General features: G+C 44.0%; 1 protein-coding gene across 5 annotated transcripts in view; it reads left to right on the forward strand.

Moving 5' to 3' along the window:
• The window catches only part of Prkn (parkin RBR E3 ubiquitin protein ligase), a 1,215,691-nt gene that overhangs the window by 648,475 nt on the left and 546,030 nt on the right, over window positions 1–21,186 (forward strand). For all 5 annotated transcript variants that reach the window (XR_008221125.1, XM_052750832.1, XM_052750833.1 and 2 more), the window contains exon 6: window positions 7,999–8,114. Coding sequence is in view for 4 of the 5 variants with exons in the window: in XM_052750832.1 (XP_052606792.1) it covers window positions 7,999–8,114 (116 nt within the window). In the remaining variant the exon portion in view is untranslated. The remainder of the gene's footprint in view (window positions 1–7,998; window positions 8,115–21,186) is intronic.

Here is a 21,186-nt window from a genome sequence, read left to right on the forward strand (position 1 = left end):
GAAAACACCATGCTTATTATATCCTAAACAGTAAACAATGGGGTAACTAACCATAGAAGAAGAACAGTTCTTCAAGAGGGAGATAAGTAGACTATCTGGGGCAACATCTGGCTTAACTGGATCCAGACTACAAATGATTTCTTAGGTCTCTTCCCTCTTTCCCTCCTCTCTCTCCTCCTCCCACTCCCCCTCCTCCTTCTGAGAACCACCTTAGTTGTCAGACATGTATCTCCATGTGGTCCCATGATGACGGTTACTGTGTTCTGATTGAGTAGTCCACCAACTAGATGAAAGAGGGAATGGATGGAGAACCATTTAAGCATGTGTGAGGAATTCCCCTGACTCAGAAATGAGCGCATTTCCTTCCCTCTGAACAAAGCCATAAAGTAAATGAATAGATTCATTTACTGATGCGTTTCATAAGGGCCAGTCATGACCCTGGACCATTCATTTTACCTCTGAGGAGTCACTGTAAACATCCTTAAGTGACCTTCCTTTATTTTCAGAGCAATAAATGTCAAAGCGAGGTGGCAGTGTGCTTGGAGTCAACTGATGCTGTAGTACTCACAGTTCAGGGGCAGAAGGCCTGGTTTAGCCGTTAGCCTTCATGTAGGCAGGTACCTACATCTTCACTATGGCTTGAACAGTTAATGAGGGGAGAGTACGTGGGTTTATTTATAGAGATTACTAGTGTTTCAGGCATTTTGTTTGGGCTGAACTAAATATGGCCATTCAACTAATCAAATGATGGCATTGTGTGTAGGCTCATGCTACTGGGTTAGTGAGAATTTTAGATGATTTGTATTTCAGAATCGTCATCAGGTATGTATTACTCTGGAGGTAAAGTATTTTGAATTTAGAATTGTTTGCATATTTTATAAACATCATGTAACTCATGCATTTCCACCTTGAAAGATCTCCAGAGTTTCTCTGCTCTTATTTTCTCTTGAAAGTCAGTAATGGTGTGGTAAAATGAATGTTCACACCAAGCAGAGTAAGTCAGGACTTGACATAGCGGCAGGCCAGCTCATTTCTGGGTTTGCCATAATTTCAACTTCAGTGCCAAATTTTGAGGGCAGGAGCATTAAGTTTTCAGAGCCTTTTAGATTGTAAAATTCCCTTTGCCCACCATTACCTCCTCCCCTTTGGCCGAGGGAGAGGCCTGGCTTACGTTCCTAACTGTGCTTGTCTATGGACCAGGCTTGAGACCTGGGGAAGAGCATCGATGGAGAGATGTCTGTGGCCTGACAGGACAGCGCAGTCACAGAGAGCTGTGAGCTTGGCTTAGCTCTGCCTAAGGCCTTCCCCCTTTATTTAAATGGCTTGGCGTGATGACTGCATGTCTGCTTCCAGCAGGGCGTGGGGAAGAGGGGTGCTTGGGAATCTGATGTGTATAGTTGCTGGTGACCCACAGAGGTCCGAAGCCTGGGCAAGAGGAAGTGATGCAGACAGGCAGACACTCACAGCCCTGCTCAGCAGGTCTAATGCGGTTTTAAGGCTTTGTGGGAGAGAATTGATTTTCTTTCTCTGGATCAACTCTGCATATCATCTAGAGGCTTTGCTCACATCTTATTAAGAGAAAACAAACTTACAATTGAACATGATAAGGGACTCATTAACTTTTTAGATTTGATTTGTTAAACTAGGTGTAGCCTGGTTTTAAAACTTGCTTTGCTAAATTAATGAAGTCTTGGGAATTGTGCAATCTAACATCTTGCACAGTTATTTCAAGACTGCTATATATGTCATCACTGGGTTTATATGACACCAAGTGAGCCCACCATTTCTGGACAAAGGCCATACAGTGATGTGGTCCCAGGATATACAAGCCAGGTAGCATTCAGAGTGTCACTGTGCTAGACAGAATGCATTGGAGTTAGGCTGTACATGGCATGTTTTACCTTAGGTGGCAGCCAAGCTTTATTACCACAAAATAGTGAAACTTCTTGTGGCTAGTGAGACAGTGCTGGGCTTTGGGTGGAGCCTGGTAGAATGCTTGCCTAGCACACCAGTGTCTGAGAAGAGGAACCATGGATGTCCCCATCCCCACCCCCCACCCCCCCCACCCCCACCCCGCTGTAAAGTCAGAACACTCGGGTCCATGAGAATATTCTCCACACAGGCACCTGTGTGAAGCTAGGGACCATGAGAGCATCCTGGGTACATGTAAAGATGCATATTACTTTTGTCTTGTATAAGCACTGAATGTGGGCTGGTCTCCTTGGTTCATCCCATTGGTTCATTTTTTCTTAAGTATACTCCAGTTTACTCAATATGCTACACTAAATACTCACGGCAGGGCATCCCTGCAGGCGTCAACCAGGGAAACAAGCCTCAAGACGAGGTGAGAATGAAAACTGGTGAAGACTGACTTCATCAACCTTGATCAGACTTCAGGGAGTGTAATGCCAGGCAGTTCATTGTCGGCATATGTAAAACACAGCACAGTTTGGTAAAGGTTTCCAGGTAACAATCAGTCCAATCAGTCAAATTCCATGTACACAATAAAGCTTAAGGTGTGACTAGATAGAGACTCCTTTACACAGTACATGTGACCTAAAAGACCTAGAATCCAATGTGGTCTCTGACTGATAGCACTGAGGTCAGCAGGCCATCAAGTACACCCGACATCTCCCCTAAGGATGGGTAACCGTCTAGGGATGGGAGAGTCTTAGATAATCATTCTGGGGAATTTGGGTGAGGTCTGCCTCCACAGATAGCAAAAAGGTCACCAGGTCATTAACAAAATCCACTCCCAACCTTCTAGGCAGGAAAACAGGTATTTTATCCCCTCCATTGAGAAAAGATCCCTTTGCATTTAACATTTCTGGCTTCCCTAGTGATCTGTGAGCACAATGACCTTTGTGCCCCCCAACACTCACAAGCTTATAATATGTGTTACAAGGCAACATATATTTGCATTTTTTTCTTCTCTAATGGTAGCTGATCAGAAAGTCATCATTGACAAGGAACAAAAGTTGGGGGTCTTCCACCTCACAGAGTGACTTTCTCCTGAATGGTCTGTCGGTCACCTCTGTGTGTTATCAGCTCCCCAAGCCCTTCCTTCTTCCCTGTGCCTTGGTCTGGCCCTGGCTGATGGTGCTCTCATGACCCCTACTTTGTTCAGGCAGGTGACAAGAAACATAGAGAAGGCAGAAGCTGGAGTCAAGGGACAGTTCTCCTTATACGTGGGGTTATTTTCCACAGCTACTTCCCAGTCCCCCTCTCCCCCATTCACTGTCCCAGGCCGAGCCAAACAGTCCAATGCAGAGCTATGATGAACCAGCCACGTCCTTATCTGTCCTCCAGGACTAGGTGGTAGCTGCCCATAGTGAGGCTAAGCCCAGGGTGGCTTCTTTTCTCCCTCCAGTGTTTCTGCGCCTCCCATACACACACTGTTAATACTATCCCTTAGCCCTGAGTCCCTTCAGCTGAGCTGCCAGCAGTGGGCCCTGTTTCCTTAGCAGGAGTGTGAGTCATGCAGTGGCCACCTGGATGTAATTGTTTCAACTTCCCTGGGAAAAATGGGTGCCCCTACTATTTCACTGAGAGAAAAGTGGGTTTTCCCTTTTGTGGATTTCATTAAAATGGAGTTGGAGGGAGATGGAGTCTAGCTTTTGTAAAGATAGATGGCATTTTATGTGGAAACATGATCGGTAAACAATATATATAAAATTTTAACTGTAGGATGGTCAATAAAAACTATTAGAAGACTCATGGAGGAATGAGGAGACAGGTCCTGCTCATACATTCCTCGGGTTTGAATAGGCTGGGGAAGGAAGGCTTTAGAGCCATTTATTGGTTATTTTTACAGTAATTGAGGACCCTTCAAAGATTCCTTGGGTTGATGGATTAGCTGCAGAACCTATGAGTTCTGACACAGCTGGGCTCCGGTCCTCAACCTCGGCTGGTTAGCACATTCCTTTGTATTTGGTGGCTGCAGTTTCCTTTGGTTTGTGAAAGACCTTGCTCAGGAGAAATGATAGTGTAACTAGGGAGTGAACAGAGGAGGTGCCCACCAGGGACCCAGTGGACGACACCTGAGTGGCAGAGGCCCAGACTTTCCCTCATGAGTGGACCCTAACTGTTATGGGTGTGAACCAGGTAGAGGACCGGGTATCTCCTCCATCTGGAATAGGAAGTAAAGTGAACACCAGAACTCACTGAAAATGGAAGGCTGCAGCCTCCCACTGGGAGGGGTCAATGTGTAAGTATGTATGCAAGGCCCAGAGGAATACAGTTTTGTGGGATTTGGAATTTTTGCTTCATGGTACTAAGGCAGAGCACAGTGGTGATGCATTTAACAGAATCATAGTATAAATCCAAGTACTGTTTTCAAGGTCTTATTTTTCTCAGGCTTACCTTTATTTATTTATTTGTTTTTAATAGTTTGGCTATCATTTGGAAACTAGATAAAACTAACCAATTATTGTCATAGACTTTAGCTTCTTGGTTAATAAAGACTTTCCAGAAGTGTATATGTGGATCTCAATGGAAGAGCCATTAGGTGGAAGAATTCATTTAGTTTATTACCACCATTCCTCATTTATTTGTGAGGTTGCATTTGTGAGATGAGGGAAGAATTTTCCCACAGTTGTTTCCACGGAACCAGGCTGCTGTGAGATTCCCCTCTGCCAGTCAGTTCTCAGAGATACCCAGGGCGGTATTCTGGAAAACACCTCTTCTGACTTCATTGATATTTTGCCTTACTGTTTTTGTTTGTTTGTGTGATTTTGAATGTAGACTGGAAAGCTTTAGCCTACTGATTGCAGAGAAGAGGGAACAACCAGATCATGCGGCTAATTAGCCTGTAAGGAAGGACATTCACACTGCTTGGAGACAGTTGCTGGCCTCTTCCTTCTGTTGATCTCAAGAGAGAGCCATTAACTACCCTTTGTCTTGGACCATCTTTGCAGGGAAAAGCTAATGACCTTGGAAGAGGAAGCTAATGTGTCCCTCCAGAGCAAAAGGCAGATTTGCTAATTATCCTGAATAATAAAGACAGCATCCCCCTTCAGGAGAAAAGGAAGGCTTGTTCACAGCTTCTCATAAAGACCCAAGTTCCCTAAGCTCAGAGTCGTCCTCAGCTGCCTGCCACCACTCACACAGTGTGGCACTCAGCTAAGTCCACCCACTTCTCCCTGCATTTACTGGGGCACAACGCCCTGTCCATGAGTCTTTTGTTTTCTGCCAGCATCCATGATGGAGTGGCAGATGAAGTAGACAGCTTGCAAGCTAGACAAAGCCTTGGATCCTTCCCAGTCCTTGCCAGTTATACTGTAGAAAAACCATCATTTATGAACATTGGTAGAGAACATGCTGGAATTATATTTTAATATGCAGAGTTGGAATTTTGTGTGTTAGTTTTATAATACCATTTGAATTAACAGAACTTTCTAAATCTTTAAATGTAGAGTATTGTCTATAAACATCCACCCAATAATAAGGTTTTTGGCTTTTATATGGTTGAGTTTCGTATAGTGTTAGAACAATTTTGTGATTTGTTATCTAAGTGTCTACTAGTAGCTTTTGCAAGCTAAGAAAAAATATAAATACTTTCCATGCATCTATATATGAAAAACATCCTCAATGTTCCTGCCAACTCAGCTCTTTGGAGGGAATTGCTTTATATTAGAGATAAGGATTTTTTTCCCTCATGCCTGTAAAAGGCAGTGGGAGGCAGCCCAGTCCATTTCCCAGGATCAGCCACGTCCTTCAAACCTTTTGTTTAAGTAGTCAGTTACTGTTTTAATCTTTTTCTCAATATCCTTAAATTGACCTTGAAGAATATATAGCATTTCAAATGGTTCAGTGGAAGCAATGGTATCTATGGTGGTTTGAATAGGAGTGGCCCCCAGAGGCACATATATTGAAATGTGTGGTCATTAGGCAGTGGCACTACTTGATAGGTATTAGGAAATTGTGACCTTGTTGGAGAAAGTGTGTCATTGAGGGTGGGCTTTGGAGTTTCAAAAGCTCAAGCCAGGCCCAATGTCTCTCTCGTCCTGCTGCCTGTGGATGAAGATGTAGAACTCTCAACTTCTCCAGCACCTTGTCTGCCTGCACACTGCTGCCATGTTTCCTGCCATGATGATAATGGACTAAACCTCTGAAATTATAAGCAAGTCCCAATTAAATGCTTCCCTTTATAAGAGTTGCCTTTGTTATGGTGTCTCTTCACAGCAACAGAACACTGACTAAGACTGTATCCAGTGTTCAGAAAAAGAAAGCAGTCAGCCATATAGTTTCTATGATGAAACAGTGAGGACCTGAACTCATACATTGGATTCTGCAGGCACCCTGAACTTGAACCCAGGTTCCAGAGTGTCCCTGCACATCCACTGAGGTGCTCAACCCCCATGGATAGAAGATTGCTGACTTAAGGGTTCGCTGCTACACTGTCACCATAAGTCAGATAAATGCTAGTTAACTAGAAGCTTGACCCTCAACCTCAAACTGGAAACTGGAGGTGGGTACCATCCCCAAGCAATTCATTGACACCTCAGAGTTAGAGATCTTCAGGTAGTAGACCAGTGAGGACTTACCAGGTTTCAAACCAGAGAGAATGAACTCAAGTGCTGGCATCAAATGTTTGAGATTTCCAGTTAGTAATTAATACTGCAGTTCTTCATTGGATAAACTACATCCAATGCCCAGCCTATGCCAGGCATTATTAAGATGGAAAAATGATAAAGACATTTTACTAATTTCCAAGAGGGGCTAAACCATGACCCAGGCAAAATCCAACTTGGCACATATCTTGCAAATCAAGTTTTATTATGAGCAGTCACTTCTGCCATTCATGTCCTCCATGGCCCACAAGTCATCTATGGATGCGATGCTGAGATGAGAAGTGCAAGAGAGACATTCTGGGACACGAAGTAGAAATGCTTCATAGTTCATATCCGCTATATCCCATACCAGTTGATTGACGTCAGGTCTAGTGCTAAGAGGGAAGATGCCATCCACACAAACGCATGGTGCAGGGCTTCTCCTGTCCCCCAGTAACACATCGTTTAGGTGATTTGTCACTGCAGAAAATCTGGGACCCCATAGAAGACCAGAGACAAGGAGCAGGGTGACTGCCAGCGTACAGCCATGTGTGGATAGAAAGAAGGGACCTGAGAGGAAACACTGGAACTGGGAAAGAAGAAGCTGAGTGAAAAGAACACTGGAGGAGAAAGGAGAATACTTCCTAAAGAAGTATGTGTGTTGGGGACACAGCTGGGAAAGGAAATCAAGCAGAAAAGCATGTTTATTTGAGCATCCAGCCTCCAGGCATTAGGGCTGGGCAGTCAGGCCCAGGGTGAGCTGTGAGTTAGGCTGGGAAGGGGCATGCTGCCCTCCTGTCCAGGGGTTACCTGCTTAAGATCAGCATTGTGCACCTCCATGTTACTTTTCTTATTGCTGCAACAAAAGAGCTGAGCAAAGCCACCTGGGAGGGAAGGATTTTTGTCCAGGAGAAGCTGTGGTTACAGGAGTCTGGGGCAGTTGCTCACATTGTGTCCACACAGTCAAAGAGCAGAGAGTGATGAGTGCAGACGCTCTCGGATAGCTCTGTCCTTTTTATTCATCCTGGACCTCGGCTCTTGGAATGGTGCCAGCCATACTTAGGATGTGTCTCCTAGGTGATACTATAGGATCTTGTCAGCCTGGCGATCAATATTAGCCGTCATGGTACTTGTGACCCTGAGTCCTGTGGCTCCCCAGATCCTTTGCTCAGCATGCATGCTCCAGTTGTAAGACTACCTGCAAGGTGACCATGTAGAGAAGGCGTGGGATTCTCCAGGATGCTCAGGATATTGCTGACCAGTTCTCTGTACCAGACAGGGTTGTTCTTTCCTTCCAGAAGTTGATCGTGATTTATTCCCAACTCATACCTAATGGCAGATTTCTTCTCTTACTCCCAAATGATTGTTTACTGCAAAAATGTTTGGAAAGAGGTAAATAACTAGGCAGGATCCATATGTGTAATTATTTTTTTCCTCATTCTTCCAGGAATTTTTCTTTAAATGTGGAGCGCACCCAACCTCTGACAAGGATACATCAGTAGCTTTGAACCTGATCACCAGTAACAGCCGCAGCATTACCTGCATAGCCTGCACAGATGTCAGGTAAGGCTCTCAGGGGCAGGCCTCGATGTCCTGCTTTCCAGCTTCATTCCTCTGGCAGACCTTCCTTGGATGCCTCTCCGGCTGCACATCTATTTCAGAGATGCCACCAAATCTGGGCATATGTTACTGTGGTAAAATTATTTACAGTACCAATTACTTGGATTAGTCAAGTAGTCAAATATGAGCCCTAAACTATGTGAGACAAAAATATCTAAAAATAGTGTAATCTCAGTTCATCCAGAAATATAAACTCACTAATATCAGTAAGCTTTGAAATGCGAAGTTAACATTAGGAATGGAATAATAATTTATGAAAACCGCTTATTCTTGCCAGGCTATGTTTTTTTTTTTAAATATCTCTTCCATACATTTGAGTTATTCCACACATTTGTCTGCATTTGTGTTGGGGCTTCTCAGACATTCCTATACGCAAAATGAAATCATGCAGTTGATTCTGGGCTCAGTTATTTCAAACCCCAGCGAACACAAGAAATAAAGACATGGAGACACTTAGAGAGAAGGAGGAGACACACGTGGAGGTGATTTCTGCTTTAGGAGTCAAGGTCAGGAAGGAGAAACTGAACCTCCTGGATCTGCAGAGTAAGCAGAGAGGGAAATTCCTGCTCACTGCAGATACAGAGAATAAGGAAGTCAGCCTCGGCGGCGGCGGCGGCAGCGGCATATGTCCTCAGAGGTGAGCTCAGAGGCTCAGACCGCAAAGGTGGAGACTCAGTCCTGACTAGGAAGAGTGCTTTAATCGAATGCCAAGATGGGTCACTGAGTGAAATCCCCAAACCTCTGGTTCTGTGCTTTAGCAGAAACAGGCATTTCAGTGTTGCTGCTCCCTGGTCTTGGAGACTGAACGAGATGGCCATGTGAATGTACTTTATGATTTCATAGCTGGTGTCAAATGCTCCTGGCTCCGTATTCCCACACTTCTAACATTGACTCAAAGAAGCCTAAATATTTGAGCAACAGCTGTTGACTAAGCCTGTCTCTACCACCACGTTTTCCTTGCCTCTTATATTTAGTCTCTGCTCTGGCAGGAAATGCCACAACAGTGCCCACAAACTGCCGTGTTTCACCTGCCTTTGCCAAGGTGAATGGCCGCACATGGAAAATACTTTCAAAGGGCAAAACAATGCTTCCAGTATTTCAGGACAGAATCAGACAGTTCTACCAATGTGGGCTCACCTCCTCTGATGGCAATGAGTAATTAAAAACACCCTTTGGCTTTTCAAAGGAAAAAATCAAAACCTTTTTCTGTGAGTTGAGTGCAGCCTACCAGCCAGCATTGACAAAGATGGAGTTAGAATGTGAGTGAAGAGGGCGTGGAGAGATGGCTCAGTGATCGACAGTACTTGCCTCTCTTCCAGAGGATGAGAGTCAGTTCCCAGCACTCACAGCAGGCCGCTCACAACCACTCATAACTCTAGTGCCAGCAGATCTGACGCCCTTTTCTAGCCACTGAGAGTACCCTTACACACACATGACACATGCATGTGCACACTCACGCACACACACATATACACATACATAAAAATAATGCGAAAGAGGCTTGTGCCTTTGTGTTAATGACAGACAACTATCTTCAGAACAAGTTCGCCACCTCCAAGATACTCGGGAGATAAGTGTTGAAAAAATGACGTTAAAATAAAATTTTCCTGTTAGTACTCCACATGATTTAATGGATATAAACAACCATTCAGTCCAGTTCTAGTGTGTGCATAGAGAGCCAGATGCTTGATTGAAGGAAGTCTCTTCTGTAATCAGAGAGAAACCTTGAATGAAGGATGAAGAAAAGGGCTTTGATGGGGTCATCCCAAGCTTGAAAGAAGACACTCAGCATCGCATACTGAACTTTGGTTATCATTGGACCCCTATTCCCTTAATATTTTATTTGGGGGAAGTGAGGTGGCCCAGCAGGTAAAGGCACTTGTTACAAAGGCCTAACAAGATGATGTCAGTCCCAGGAACCCACAGTGAAAGGAGAGAATTAGCCTCCACAGTTGTCCTCTGAACTCCACATTCATTCATTCATTCATCCTGGAGTGCATGAACATGTGTGTGCACAAGGGTACACACACACACACACACACACACACACACACACACACACACACACCAATAAATGAATCTTCATGAGAAGATCACATTTAAACATGTAGTGGTGATCATATTGTCTGACTAGGCACCCGATCTTGGCGCAAAGGTAAAGCAGCCAGACTATTCAAGGATCAACTCACTGACTGCACGCTTGTGGGATGGGAGCAGGCTGGTGATGACAGTTTTAAATTCTTCCTGCAAGCTGGTTTTCTTAAATCACACTGTTTTAAATGTGACTTTCTGTGTTGGGGGGGATGGGCTCTCTAGCACACTTTCCTTCTCTGAGTATATTCTCAGTTTTGTCCTGACCATTGATAAAGGAACTAACTTTGTCACAAATACTTGTTTTTTTAAAGTGGTAAGTGGACTCAAGCTGATCTTGTTTGCACACGTGCATATTTTTATTACGAGAAAACACTCCAAAACTTTCTCAACACAGAACCTTTCTCACGCACCAGCCCCCACTCTAGTCTGTCTTTGTAGTATGAGGTTTTGTCTTTTAAATTTGTGTTTGACCCTAATCCTTACCCTGACCCTAAATCATGGTTGATTCCTGTGGACTTAAAATGTTTACATCTTCTGGGAGGTAAAAACAAAAGTCAGAATTAAATACAGATGTACACAGGTTTTCTTTTCTACTTCTATTTCCGAGTTGTTTATTTCATCTTTGTGTTAGTCGTACAGCATCAGTCTAGTTAGACATTTGGCAGTATGGGAGAAAAGGAATCCCTACTCCCCAGTGTCGCTGAGACTGGCGAGCTGACCTGTACACACTTCTTCCTCTTCCTTGCTGCATTTTCATTGTTGAAGACAAAGTGAACGGCAGCCATATTTACACAGCCAAACTTGAACCTGCCAGAAACAGGCTGGAAAAACCAGTTCCCGGCACGACACTAAATCCAAGCAGTGGCACTACCTTGAGACTTCCACAACTAGGACGTGCCGTCTTGGTGTCATTATCATTTGATAATAAATAGTTTCATACTTTTCTTGCCTTCAAATCCATCTTAAAATCCACTCACTCACTGAAGCAAAGTGACCATGGATTGCATACTGAGAAGATTTACTCAGGCCTGGAGATTAGCAGAGATTTATCTCAAAGCCCATTTGCACTTGTTCCTTGTGACAGGGATTTAACCATCATTTGGCAGTATTCGGGTAACATTCTTTCCCTCACACAGGGATCTTCATGGCATTCCCCTTGGATCCATCCCTTACGTCTTCTTCAGCTTCTCTTCTCGTGGTTTCTTTTGGTTAGACAGTACTTTGCAATACTTTGTGAGTCAAAATGAAAGTCTTTGTTTACTCTATAGAAGCGCTATATAGAAGCCTTAACCAATGTAATCCTTCCTTAATATTCCATGGTCAAGAGGTATCTAAGATTTTATCCAGGATCTCAGGCCAAGTCCACTCACATGAGACCACTGTGTTGTTTCATGTGGCTTATTTCAGCAAAGTACTCTGTCTCTGCAATGAAAATCTGAGGAGAGTTTTTCCACCTCACAGCGTTGGGGCCCTTATTTGTAATCATGGAACTATGTGGTTCTCCTTTGAGTCCCTAGTAGTATGCCTGTTGCCATGTAATGAATGAAGCCAGGGCCAATACACCTTCAGGAACATGTGGGAAGAAGTATTTTTGTTGTGTTCATGTTATCTTGAATGGAAGCAAAATGAAAAGCAAATGACATGATTTCATGGATGGAGAATACCACATTTATATCACAAAGAAAAGCAAATGACATGATTTCATGGATGGAGAATACCACATCCATCTCACAACCATTAGGTGAGTGCTATAGAGCAGTGGATAAAAAGAGGAGGCCTCAAAGACGCCTCATCCAGCTCAAGTCAGGCTCCTTCACCCTGAGTGCCACACCTCATGAGAATAGATTCTGTTACTTCTCTTTTGTTTGTTTAAGTATTTGTTTCTCTTATGGGTGTGCAGGCATAGCTATGCAGTCATGTGCATCTGTGTGCAGTGCCTCCTGAAGTCGGAAGAGGGAGATAGATCTCTCAGTGCTGGAGTTTCTGGTAGGTGTGCACCACCTGCTGTGAGTGCTGGAGATTGAACTCTGGTCCCCTGCAAGAGCATTTAGTGCTCAGCCACACCGAGCATCTCTCCAGCCCCAGATTCTAGCACTTTTGTGATTCTTTCCTGAGAAAGTATGGCATATCCTACTCCAACACAGTCTTCATAGAAAGCTTCTATAGCCTGTTCTCTTTTCAGAAAGACATTCTCAGTCACCTGACCTCTCCCAAGACTGACATGTAGCACTCAATGACCATGGGCTTCTCAGTTTCAGTCCTTGAAAGTCATTTGGGTTTCCATTGTAATAGAAGAGAATTTGAGGATAAGGTATTTAAAGTTTTACCTCTAATAATGACGAAGTTTTCAGCCAGCTATCTAACCAACTGAAGTCCATGTGGTTTGCATTGATTTCACTCTGACCTCTCCTCATTCTCACTCAGGGGGGCCAGGTTTATGCTATGAGTGGAAGACATGTCTCCTGGGAAGGCTTGAAGGTGGATTTGCATGTAGAAGGGACAAAGTAGTCAAGTTGAAATCAGAGGCAGGAGTAAGCCAGATATAGCCCAGGGGTTCTTGCCTTTATGGGTAGTCAGAGCTGGAGAGAGCAGAGCTGCCTTTTGGTGTGCGGGCTCCATAAAACTGCAGCTTGCTCAAGAGCAAGGTCCAAACTTGTCTTATGTACAAACATGCTTATCCTCCCTGCAATGTCTAGCACTGGCCTTTGCCTCAGACGGGTTTAACATCTGCTGACTTGGATTAAAGTAAATGTTCCACACAGCACAATAAACACCACATTCTTTTTGTATAGAATGTTTGTGTGTCTGTGTATGCACTGATATCCTCTGCATATGTATTTACCTGTGCATGGGAACCAGAGGACAGCCTTGGGGGTAGTTCCTCAGGCACCAGCCACCATTTACAAATACACACACACACACACACACACACACACACACACACACACACACACACACGGCTGTTTCCGACTACCCTGGGGCTTGCCGAGTAGGCTGAGCTACCTGGCCAGGAAGCCCCAGAGAACCTGTGTCACCACCTGTATCCCCACTTATCCAGTGCTGGGATTATAAGCTTGCAAGTTTTTTCTTTTAAATTACTATTCATTTTTATTTTATGTGTATGGGTGTCTTGCTGCATGTACGTCTATGTATCACTTGTGTGCCTGGTGCCCATGGAGTCTAGAAAAAGGTATCAGATCCCTTGAAGTTGAAGTTACACATGGTTGTGAACCACTCTGCGGGCGCTGGGAATCGAACCAGGGGGCTCTGGAAGAGCAGCAAGTGCCCTTAACTACTGAGTCATCTCTCCAGCCATGGATCGATCACAAGCCATTTATGTGGGTTCTGGGCTTTGAACTCAGGTGCTCACTCTTTCAAGGCAATAGTTTACCAGCTAAGCTTTCTTGCTAGCTTTTAATGTTCTAAAAAAAGAACAAAACAAACAAGAAACAGTCTCTTCTTTATGTAATGGAATTTTCCAGATGTCCATTAAATAAAACAATAAATAAACGAGACATTGAAGTGGCGTATTTAGGAACTGGTAGGGGTAAAAGAAGTCCAATTTTGAAGTCTGAGCCATTGGAGACAGATTACTAAACCATATTGTTTGGGGTCAATTCCTTATGAAAACACAGAAGAAATATTTTATCTACATTGATACTTTGAAATGTGAACCATGTCAGTTTTAATGCCAGTCAGTGACCTTCTGTTCTCCTGCTGTGAACCCTGTAGGTCTCAGATGGGAGGCTCAGCATCCTCGGGGCTTCCTGGGGATGTCAGAGGTGCCTGTGCATGAAATTCAGAGGCCTTACCTTCCCATTAACTGTCCCTGCAGGTGCACAGCAGCTCCACTGGCAAAAGGAGAGGAATATTGCAAATCCTCCCAGACCAATTTTGTATCCATTAAGGTCAACCTTGCATGTTGTAACCGTCTGGATTTCAAGCAGTTCCTTTTCCATTGATGGATGTTAAGGAAGAAGCAGCTACCTTCTGGAAGCATGCAAGGGGCCCTTGCTTTGACTTTGCTAGCAATCAGTTTTTAGTCTTAGCGTCCATTTTCAACAGAATGAAATGTCCATGCAATCTTTAAATGGCTGTTTTTCACTTAAAAAGGAAATACTATATTCCCTGTGCAATTATCTGATTGCAATTTATCCTGTTAATTAGCAATCAGTTATAAGCTAGGTTGACAGGAAGAAGCTTCATACCTTCAGACAAATTTTAACCTGTTGGGGAACATTTAGTGACTAGCGGGATTCAGATAGTATAAAGTTCCCATACATGACTATCAATCACATGACATTTAGAATTAGGCATTTGCAGACTTGTTCTCTGTAGCCTCCGCAGTTTGCAGAGCTATTTGCAACAAAATAAGAAATGGTTGCTGGAGTGCAAGGTCATTTTTTGAAGCTATGGTTGATTCTGTCCCTTGTTAATTTGACAGATTCTGAGCGGAAGAAAACATGGCTGAAATCTCACATCTTTTGTGTGCTATCAATGGGCTTTCCAGGGTTTCTAGCTCCAAACAGATTTTTTTACAGCACCAAGGTCCATTGCACTACCGTGAGATTCATTAGACCATAATACCCACACATTAAATGTAGAATTCTGCACATAGGACAACAGCTTCCTCTGAGAGCACCACTATAGATAAAGGGATCATAGGTGGGCATCTGCCTTCTTAACCCTTCTTTTTCCATCAAAGGTTTCAAAAAGTTCATACGTCTACTTGTTCAATATCTAAAATGTCCATTGGTGGCCCCAGAAACCTTTCAAGTCCTTCGAGCTGAGATGGAAGTATCACCTAGCTGGCCGGACTGAGCTGAGATGGTAGCATTGCCTAGCTGGCCAAGCCGAGCCGAGATGGTGGCATTGCCTAGCTGGCCGAGCCGAGCCGAGATGGAGGCATTGCCTAGCTGGCCGGGCTGAGCCAGGATGGAGGCATTGACTAGCTGGCTGGGCTGAGCCAGGATGGAGGCATTGCCTAGCTGGCCAGGCTGAGCCGGGATGGAGGCATTGCCTAGCTGGCCGAGCCGGGAGAACAGATAACAGGGTGCTCTAGGGGCGGGGCAGGTGTGGTAGAACTGGGCTACTAAGCAGGGCAAAGAGAGGTCACCGCTCTCAAAATTCATTCTCACCACTGCATGGCTACACAAAAGGAAACCAAACTCACCTTTGAGTGTCAGAATCTTCCCCCTGGTTCTTTTGCTTTGCCAAGACAGCACTGGAGAGAAATACATCGAGTCATTGTATGTGATCAGGCCGACTGCACCAGTTTACCTGTTTCCTGAGAGCATGGCACTACCTGCTTAACCAGAGCCATCAACATAGTCTCTGCCCACTCACTACTATGGACAGGACCAGCCCGAGACCCCCAAGGTCAAGCTGTCACCCTGCTGACAGCAGTACAGCCCCCCCACATCAGAGTCCTCTCCTGAGCCTGACTGAAATGTACTCTGTGTGTTTCTAGACTACAACCGACTGTTTTCCTATCTGCTCAGCCCATACCCATATGTATGCCAGGATAATCTGCCCTCGTAAGTGTGCGTTGCACAAGGCAAGTGAAGGCCCAACAATTGCTAACATGTTCTGTTGCTGCTGGTACCTGTGGACATTCTGTATCCACACAAATCTTACCCTGTCAGAGATGAATGTTACACATACCTTAAACAGGAGGGAAAATAAAGGTACAAAGATATTTCTTCCTGAAAGTCACATCTATTTTATATGGTGGATGAGGGAGGATCAATATTAGACGCGACCATAATTCTGACATGAAAATCCATGTCCTTGGGCATCATAGTATATGGCCTCGGGAATATATTCATTGCCTCAAGAACATGACATCATGACTTGTTGGGAAGGAAAAGGACTGGAGGCTGGAGCTGGACCAAAGTATTAGACATAAGCTGAAATGTAGGTAAAGTGGCCACAGAGCTGCTGCTTTAGTGTCTCTGCTGTCAACAGACCAGCTGTGATTCAGGGCATGGAAGCCCATTCCGGCCTAGGGCTTCTCTGAGCACAGTCCCTGCCTTCACGAGACATAATGGGCATGCTCCTGCTGCAGAAGAGAAGGCTGCCACTCAGAGACTCTTTGCTGATGAGTGTGTAGGAATTCGTTGCTATCCCCTAGGCAGAGTGGTGGGGGCCTTCCCGAGGAGTCATGGGTGGCCCTGGCAGATGGTAGAAGAGGAAGCTGGGTGTGTTAGTCAGGCTTCCTTACTGTGACTAATACTTGAAGGAGCTCGAAAGGGGAGGGTTTGCTTTGGCTCACAGTCCCCAAGATTGGAATCCATCTTGCTTCAGAGAACAGCTGACACAATGGAATCAAAGAGACAGATGCCTTGTAAGCAGGCTTCCTTCCTCCTCTGTTCCATCGGGGTAGCTGACCTCAGCGACAGTGCTGCCCACATATATCCAAGGCAGGTCTTCATCCCCTGTTAATGCTCTCTGAAAATGCCCTCACAGACACAGCCAGAGGTGTGCTTCGCTCATCCCCTAGAGGGCCTCACAGTTTGATCAAGTTGACTAGATAAATCATCACATGGTACCCACCATAAAAGTTCTCACCACAGGCCCTGAACTCCCACCATGAAGGTGGACATTAGGGGTCCCATGGGGGTGGAGATCAAGGACCCCGAAGTGGATTGAGAAATCCACAGATGAACTTGGGAGCTTCCCTTATTTGGCATATCCTAAACAACCATGCTGACTCTTGCCTAGCCTCTGTCTCTGGGCTAAGCATCGCTGGCCCAGACGGTACCTGGACGTGCTTCAGAGAGGTACCGGTAATAAGGTACAGAGAAGAGGGCAGACTAGGCGGGAAGTGGGTAGTGGCGCTCAACCTGACCAACATGTATTCTAGCCAATGATATCTTTATCTTTTGTTAAGTTCCCGCTTGCAGAAGCCTTTTTTTCTTTAGATCTGCTGTGAGTTTTCTACCACATCAGCCAGCCATGAGGAGCTCAGAATGGTTAAAGGGCTTGCTCACACTGTCAGCATTTTTCTTTAGAGCTTCAATATTTAGTCTATATATATATATTCTCCAAGCATTTATCTTTATATCTCCAATATTTAGTCTGTATTAAATTGTACAAAATTATACTATTAAGCTGCATAAACACATTCAGATCCACATACACATTGGTCATATGATTGTAGTATCACCAAGAGATAGTTCTGGGAAAGCTAGATGACTTCCCATTAAAAACCAATGAACTTCAATCTCCTATGTCACATCACACAGAAACACCAATATAGACTGGATCATAGATCATAAGAATTGAAACACTAAAGTTTCTGAATATAAAATAATGCACAATAATTATGATTTCTCATACAGAACACAGAGTTCTTATCTAAATGAGGAAACTGATCAGTTCATCTACTCTAACACCATGAACGTATCTGAAGACAACATCAAGGGAGTGAGCAAGGCGCATAGCGGTGGGCTTCCCAACACATCCGCTGAAGAGCTGAAGGCATGGGAGGGACTTAAACTGTCAGTGGGAAAAGAGAGACAACATGTGAACATGCTCTTCATGAGAGGCATGTGACGTGGGACCTGAAAATTAAACCCCCTGTGGAACTGCAGCCTGTTCAGCAAGCACCTATGAAACACAGAGAAATCCAATCCTTATATTTCCTCCTTTAACTTATTACCATGGGAACAATAATAAGTAACTGTCACGGTAATCATAAGAAATAGTTCCAGAACAATTAATAAGTGACAAAAACAGCCCTGTAGCCAAAGCTGCCTGATGACTTACTGTGCTACTCTGTGATGGTTGCTCAGCTTTGCCCCTCCCCCTGGGTCTTAGGTCACTGGTTTTTGGGGGGAAGGGTAGTTGTAGGAAAAAGATGAAAATGGAAGGGGCTGATGAGAGTTATGGCAACCAGAGAAGGATAGCTTTCATGAATTTTCTTCTTCCTTCAGCTTGAAATGTTGCTACATTCACTCCGAAATCAATAATGTCTCCTACATCTCTATAAATCAAATGTGTCTCTCTTCGCTAACCCCAAGTTGCTCTCAGTGGTGTCACATAACCACTGGGGCTTGGGGTAGTCCTGATGTTGGTGGTTGTGATCTGCGTTGGAACACAGGACACGTGTTTCCTCATTGTTCACTGTGTTCATTGTTGGGAGTCCCTGGTGGTAGCAAATTACGATTCTTTGTATGGGAGCTTGAGTAGGAGAAGGGAGCTTGTAGCTAGAGTTTTCCTGCCTGGCCCACAGTCAGGACAAATCTCTCTCACCTGCCAGTCCCACAGCTGCTCAGACCCGACCAAGTAAACACAGAGACTTATATTGGTTACAAATTCTGTATGGCCGTGGCAGGCTTCTTGCTAACTATTCTTACAGCTTAAAGTAATCCATTTCTATAAATCTATACCTTGCCACATGGCTTGTGGCTTACCGGCATCTTCACATGCTGTTTGTCATCATGGCGGCTAGCAGTGTCTCACTGACTCAGCCTTCCACTTCCCAGAATTCTTCTCCTCTTTGTCCCGCCTATACTTCCTCCTGCCTGACTACTGGCCAATCAGTGTTTTATTTACCAACCAATCAGAGCAGCACATTTGCCATACAGAACATCCCACAGCAGGAGCTGCCTTCCTGGGAGGTAAGGAATTGAAATTTTGTGTTCTTTCTACTTCTGGCTGATTTTTTTTATCCCCTGTTATGACCAAGAGGCTTTATTTCCACCAATGAAGAGTTTCTGTCTCCAACTAGCTGCAGTTCTCATCGCCCCAGCTTCAACCCTTTTGCTAACAGTGACTAATTCCTTTTCCATAATACCTTTCACATCTCAGTTAAATGGCTTCTTCTGGTGAGGGCTCCACCAGATGTCACCCTTAGAAACATAGAGGTATGTACAGGCCATTAATCTAAGTGTTACTCACAGACATGCATTGTTGTGCATGTAACCTTCAGCTGTCCCCTAAATTCTTAAATCATCACGATCTAATTTGTCCCTCAACAGCTGAAGATGGAGACTGCATCTCTGCCTCTTGCTCCTTCCACTTCCATTTTCCTTCTTTTTCTCCCTCATAAGGTTTATGTATCTCTGTAGGTTGCTTCTGCTGTCTTTACCAACTCCCAACACAGGCATGGAGCATAGTAGTTAATAGTACCAGCCTTGAAGACAGACTTTAGGCACCAAATTCTGCTGCTCACTGCTCTGTCCGATTGGGAAGAAGCCTTCTACATCATGCTTCATCATTGTGAGGATTGAGTCAACACACAGAGCATGCTTGGCAGAATGTATTGAGTCCTGTACAGATGCCCTACAACCATGGGCTATGTCAGCACACCCAACCTTGCACATTCACCTTCAAACAACCTTAGCAATAGTTGTATACCTGAAGCTCTAGACTAGGACCATAGAATTCATGCATCCTGTTTGCAAAAGTTCTGTGGCTGTGCAGATAATAATCCAGGAAACAGATGGCTCCAGGCTGGGGTCGTAGAAATAAACTTTCCTCCTGAAACTACTGGCACTTGGTAGTCTAACTAGGGACAATTTGGTCACTCTGACCCCATTTCCTAAATCTGATTTATTACTGAGCTGGTGATAGTATTAAATAAGATAATTAATGTAAACAGATTGAAAATCTTAAATATCTATCCAGTGTAATATCAGTGGTGCTGTTTATCATTCATTCTTCTCTTGAGAATCCTGTCATAAATATTCCTTTTTAGAACTGAGGCATTGATCGACATGGGACTACCTAACTATATGTATCAGCTCAGAGGAAATACTTTGAAGAGGGAGGAAGCAGGTTCCTGGAGGCAAATGTGCTCTAACATTAATGGGAGGAATAATGTCGGCTCATAATTGCTTAAGACATAACTGGGAGAGAAATTGGACCTTAGTGACCCAAAATGTACTTGGGAAAGAGAAGCTTTCTTGAGTAGGGTCACTTTAGACATTTTAATAAGGCTTTAATTTCTTAAGTGCTATGAAAGCTGTAGCAGGGGACCTGTGACGGGCTGAGCTCTCCACAAGCAGGAATCCAGATAGAACTGGAATCTGAAATTTGTATGTAAGATTTTAACTTGCTCATGGGGAACCAAGGCCTGGGAAAGGAAGGAACAACACAGACCTGAAGACCTGGCCCTGCTCTTTGAGGCCCTTTGGACTCAGAATGGCATTATTTCTGGGGCCATACTGACTGGGGGGCCATTAAGCAGCTGTGTAGAAACCGACCACACTCTTGTGGTTGGACTAGCTGGCCTGAGTGTGACTTCCAGGTAAACTGACTATGTATTTATATGCATATATAGTTAACTGACTATTATATATATATATGTATATATGTATACATATATATTGTTTGTGGAGTGCTTACTTTGATAGCCCTCTCACAAAGTTTTCTATTGAATGTTTGACTTTAAAAATACATTTAGAGGATTTATTTACATAACACCAGGAAAGCTAGCATTTCTATCCGTATAAGTACAAACATTGCCCTGCTTATATTTTATTTATTATTTGCTTTTATTATCATTTATTGATGTGTTAGCCTTTTTTACTCTGAGTGTTTTAAGTGTTGGGTATCAGTGTAGTAAGTTATCATTCTGTTTCCTTTCTGCCTTTATGGCGATGTCCTTACAAATGCTGAGCTGCTAACAGCAGAAGTTACCTGTGTTGTATCCCATGGCTTAATAGTTTCTTTGTTTTGAACATTGATTATTGGATCATCCGACATGCTGAGGAACATTCAAAAGAATGAGGTTCCATCTTTGTCGTCATAGTTATTCTAACACCATTAGCAAGTCACGTAAGATCTCACTAATTTGAGATGTCTCATAACCTGAAATCAATCGTGATTTTTGTGTCTTTTGTCTTTTCTGAGGTGTCATGAGTACACTATGCCAGAAACATAGACAAACATGTGCCTTTCTACAGTGTCAGGG

Source organism: Peromyscus californicus, unplaced genomic scaffold (genome assembly GCF_007827085.1).
Source record: "Peromyscus californicus insignis strain IS unplaced genomic scaffold, ASM782708v3 Scaffold_22__1_contigs__length_63687245, whole genome shotgun sequence".
NCBI classification, from domain to species: Eukaryota; Metazoa; Chordata; class Mammalia; order Rodentia; family Cricetidae; genus Peromyscus; species Peromyscus californicus.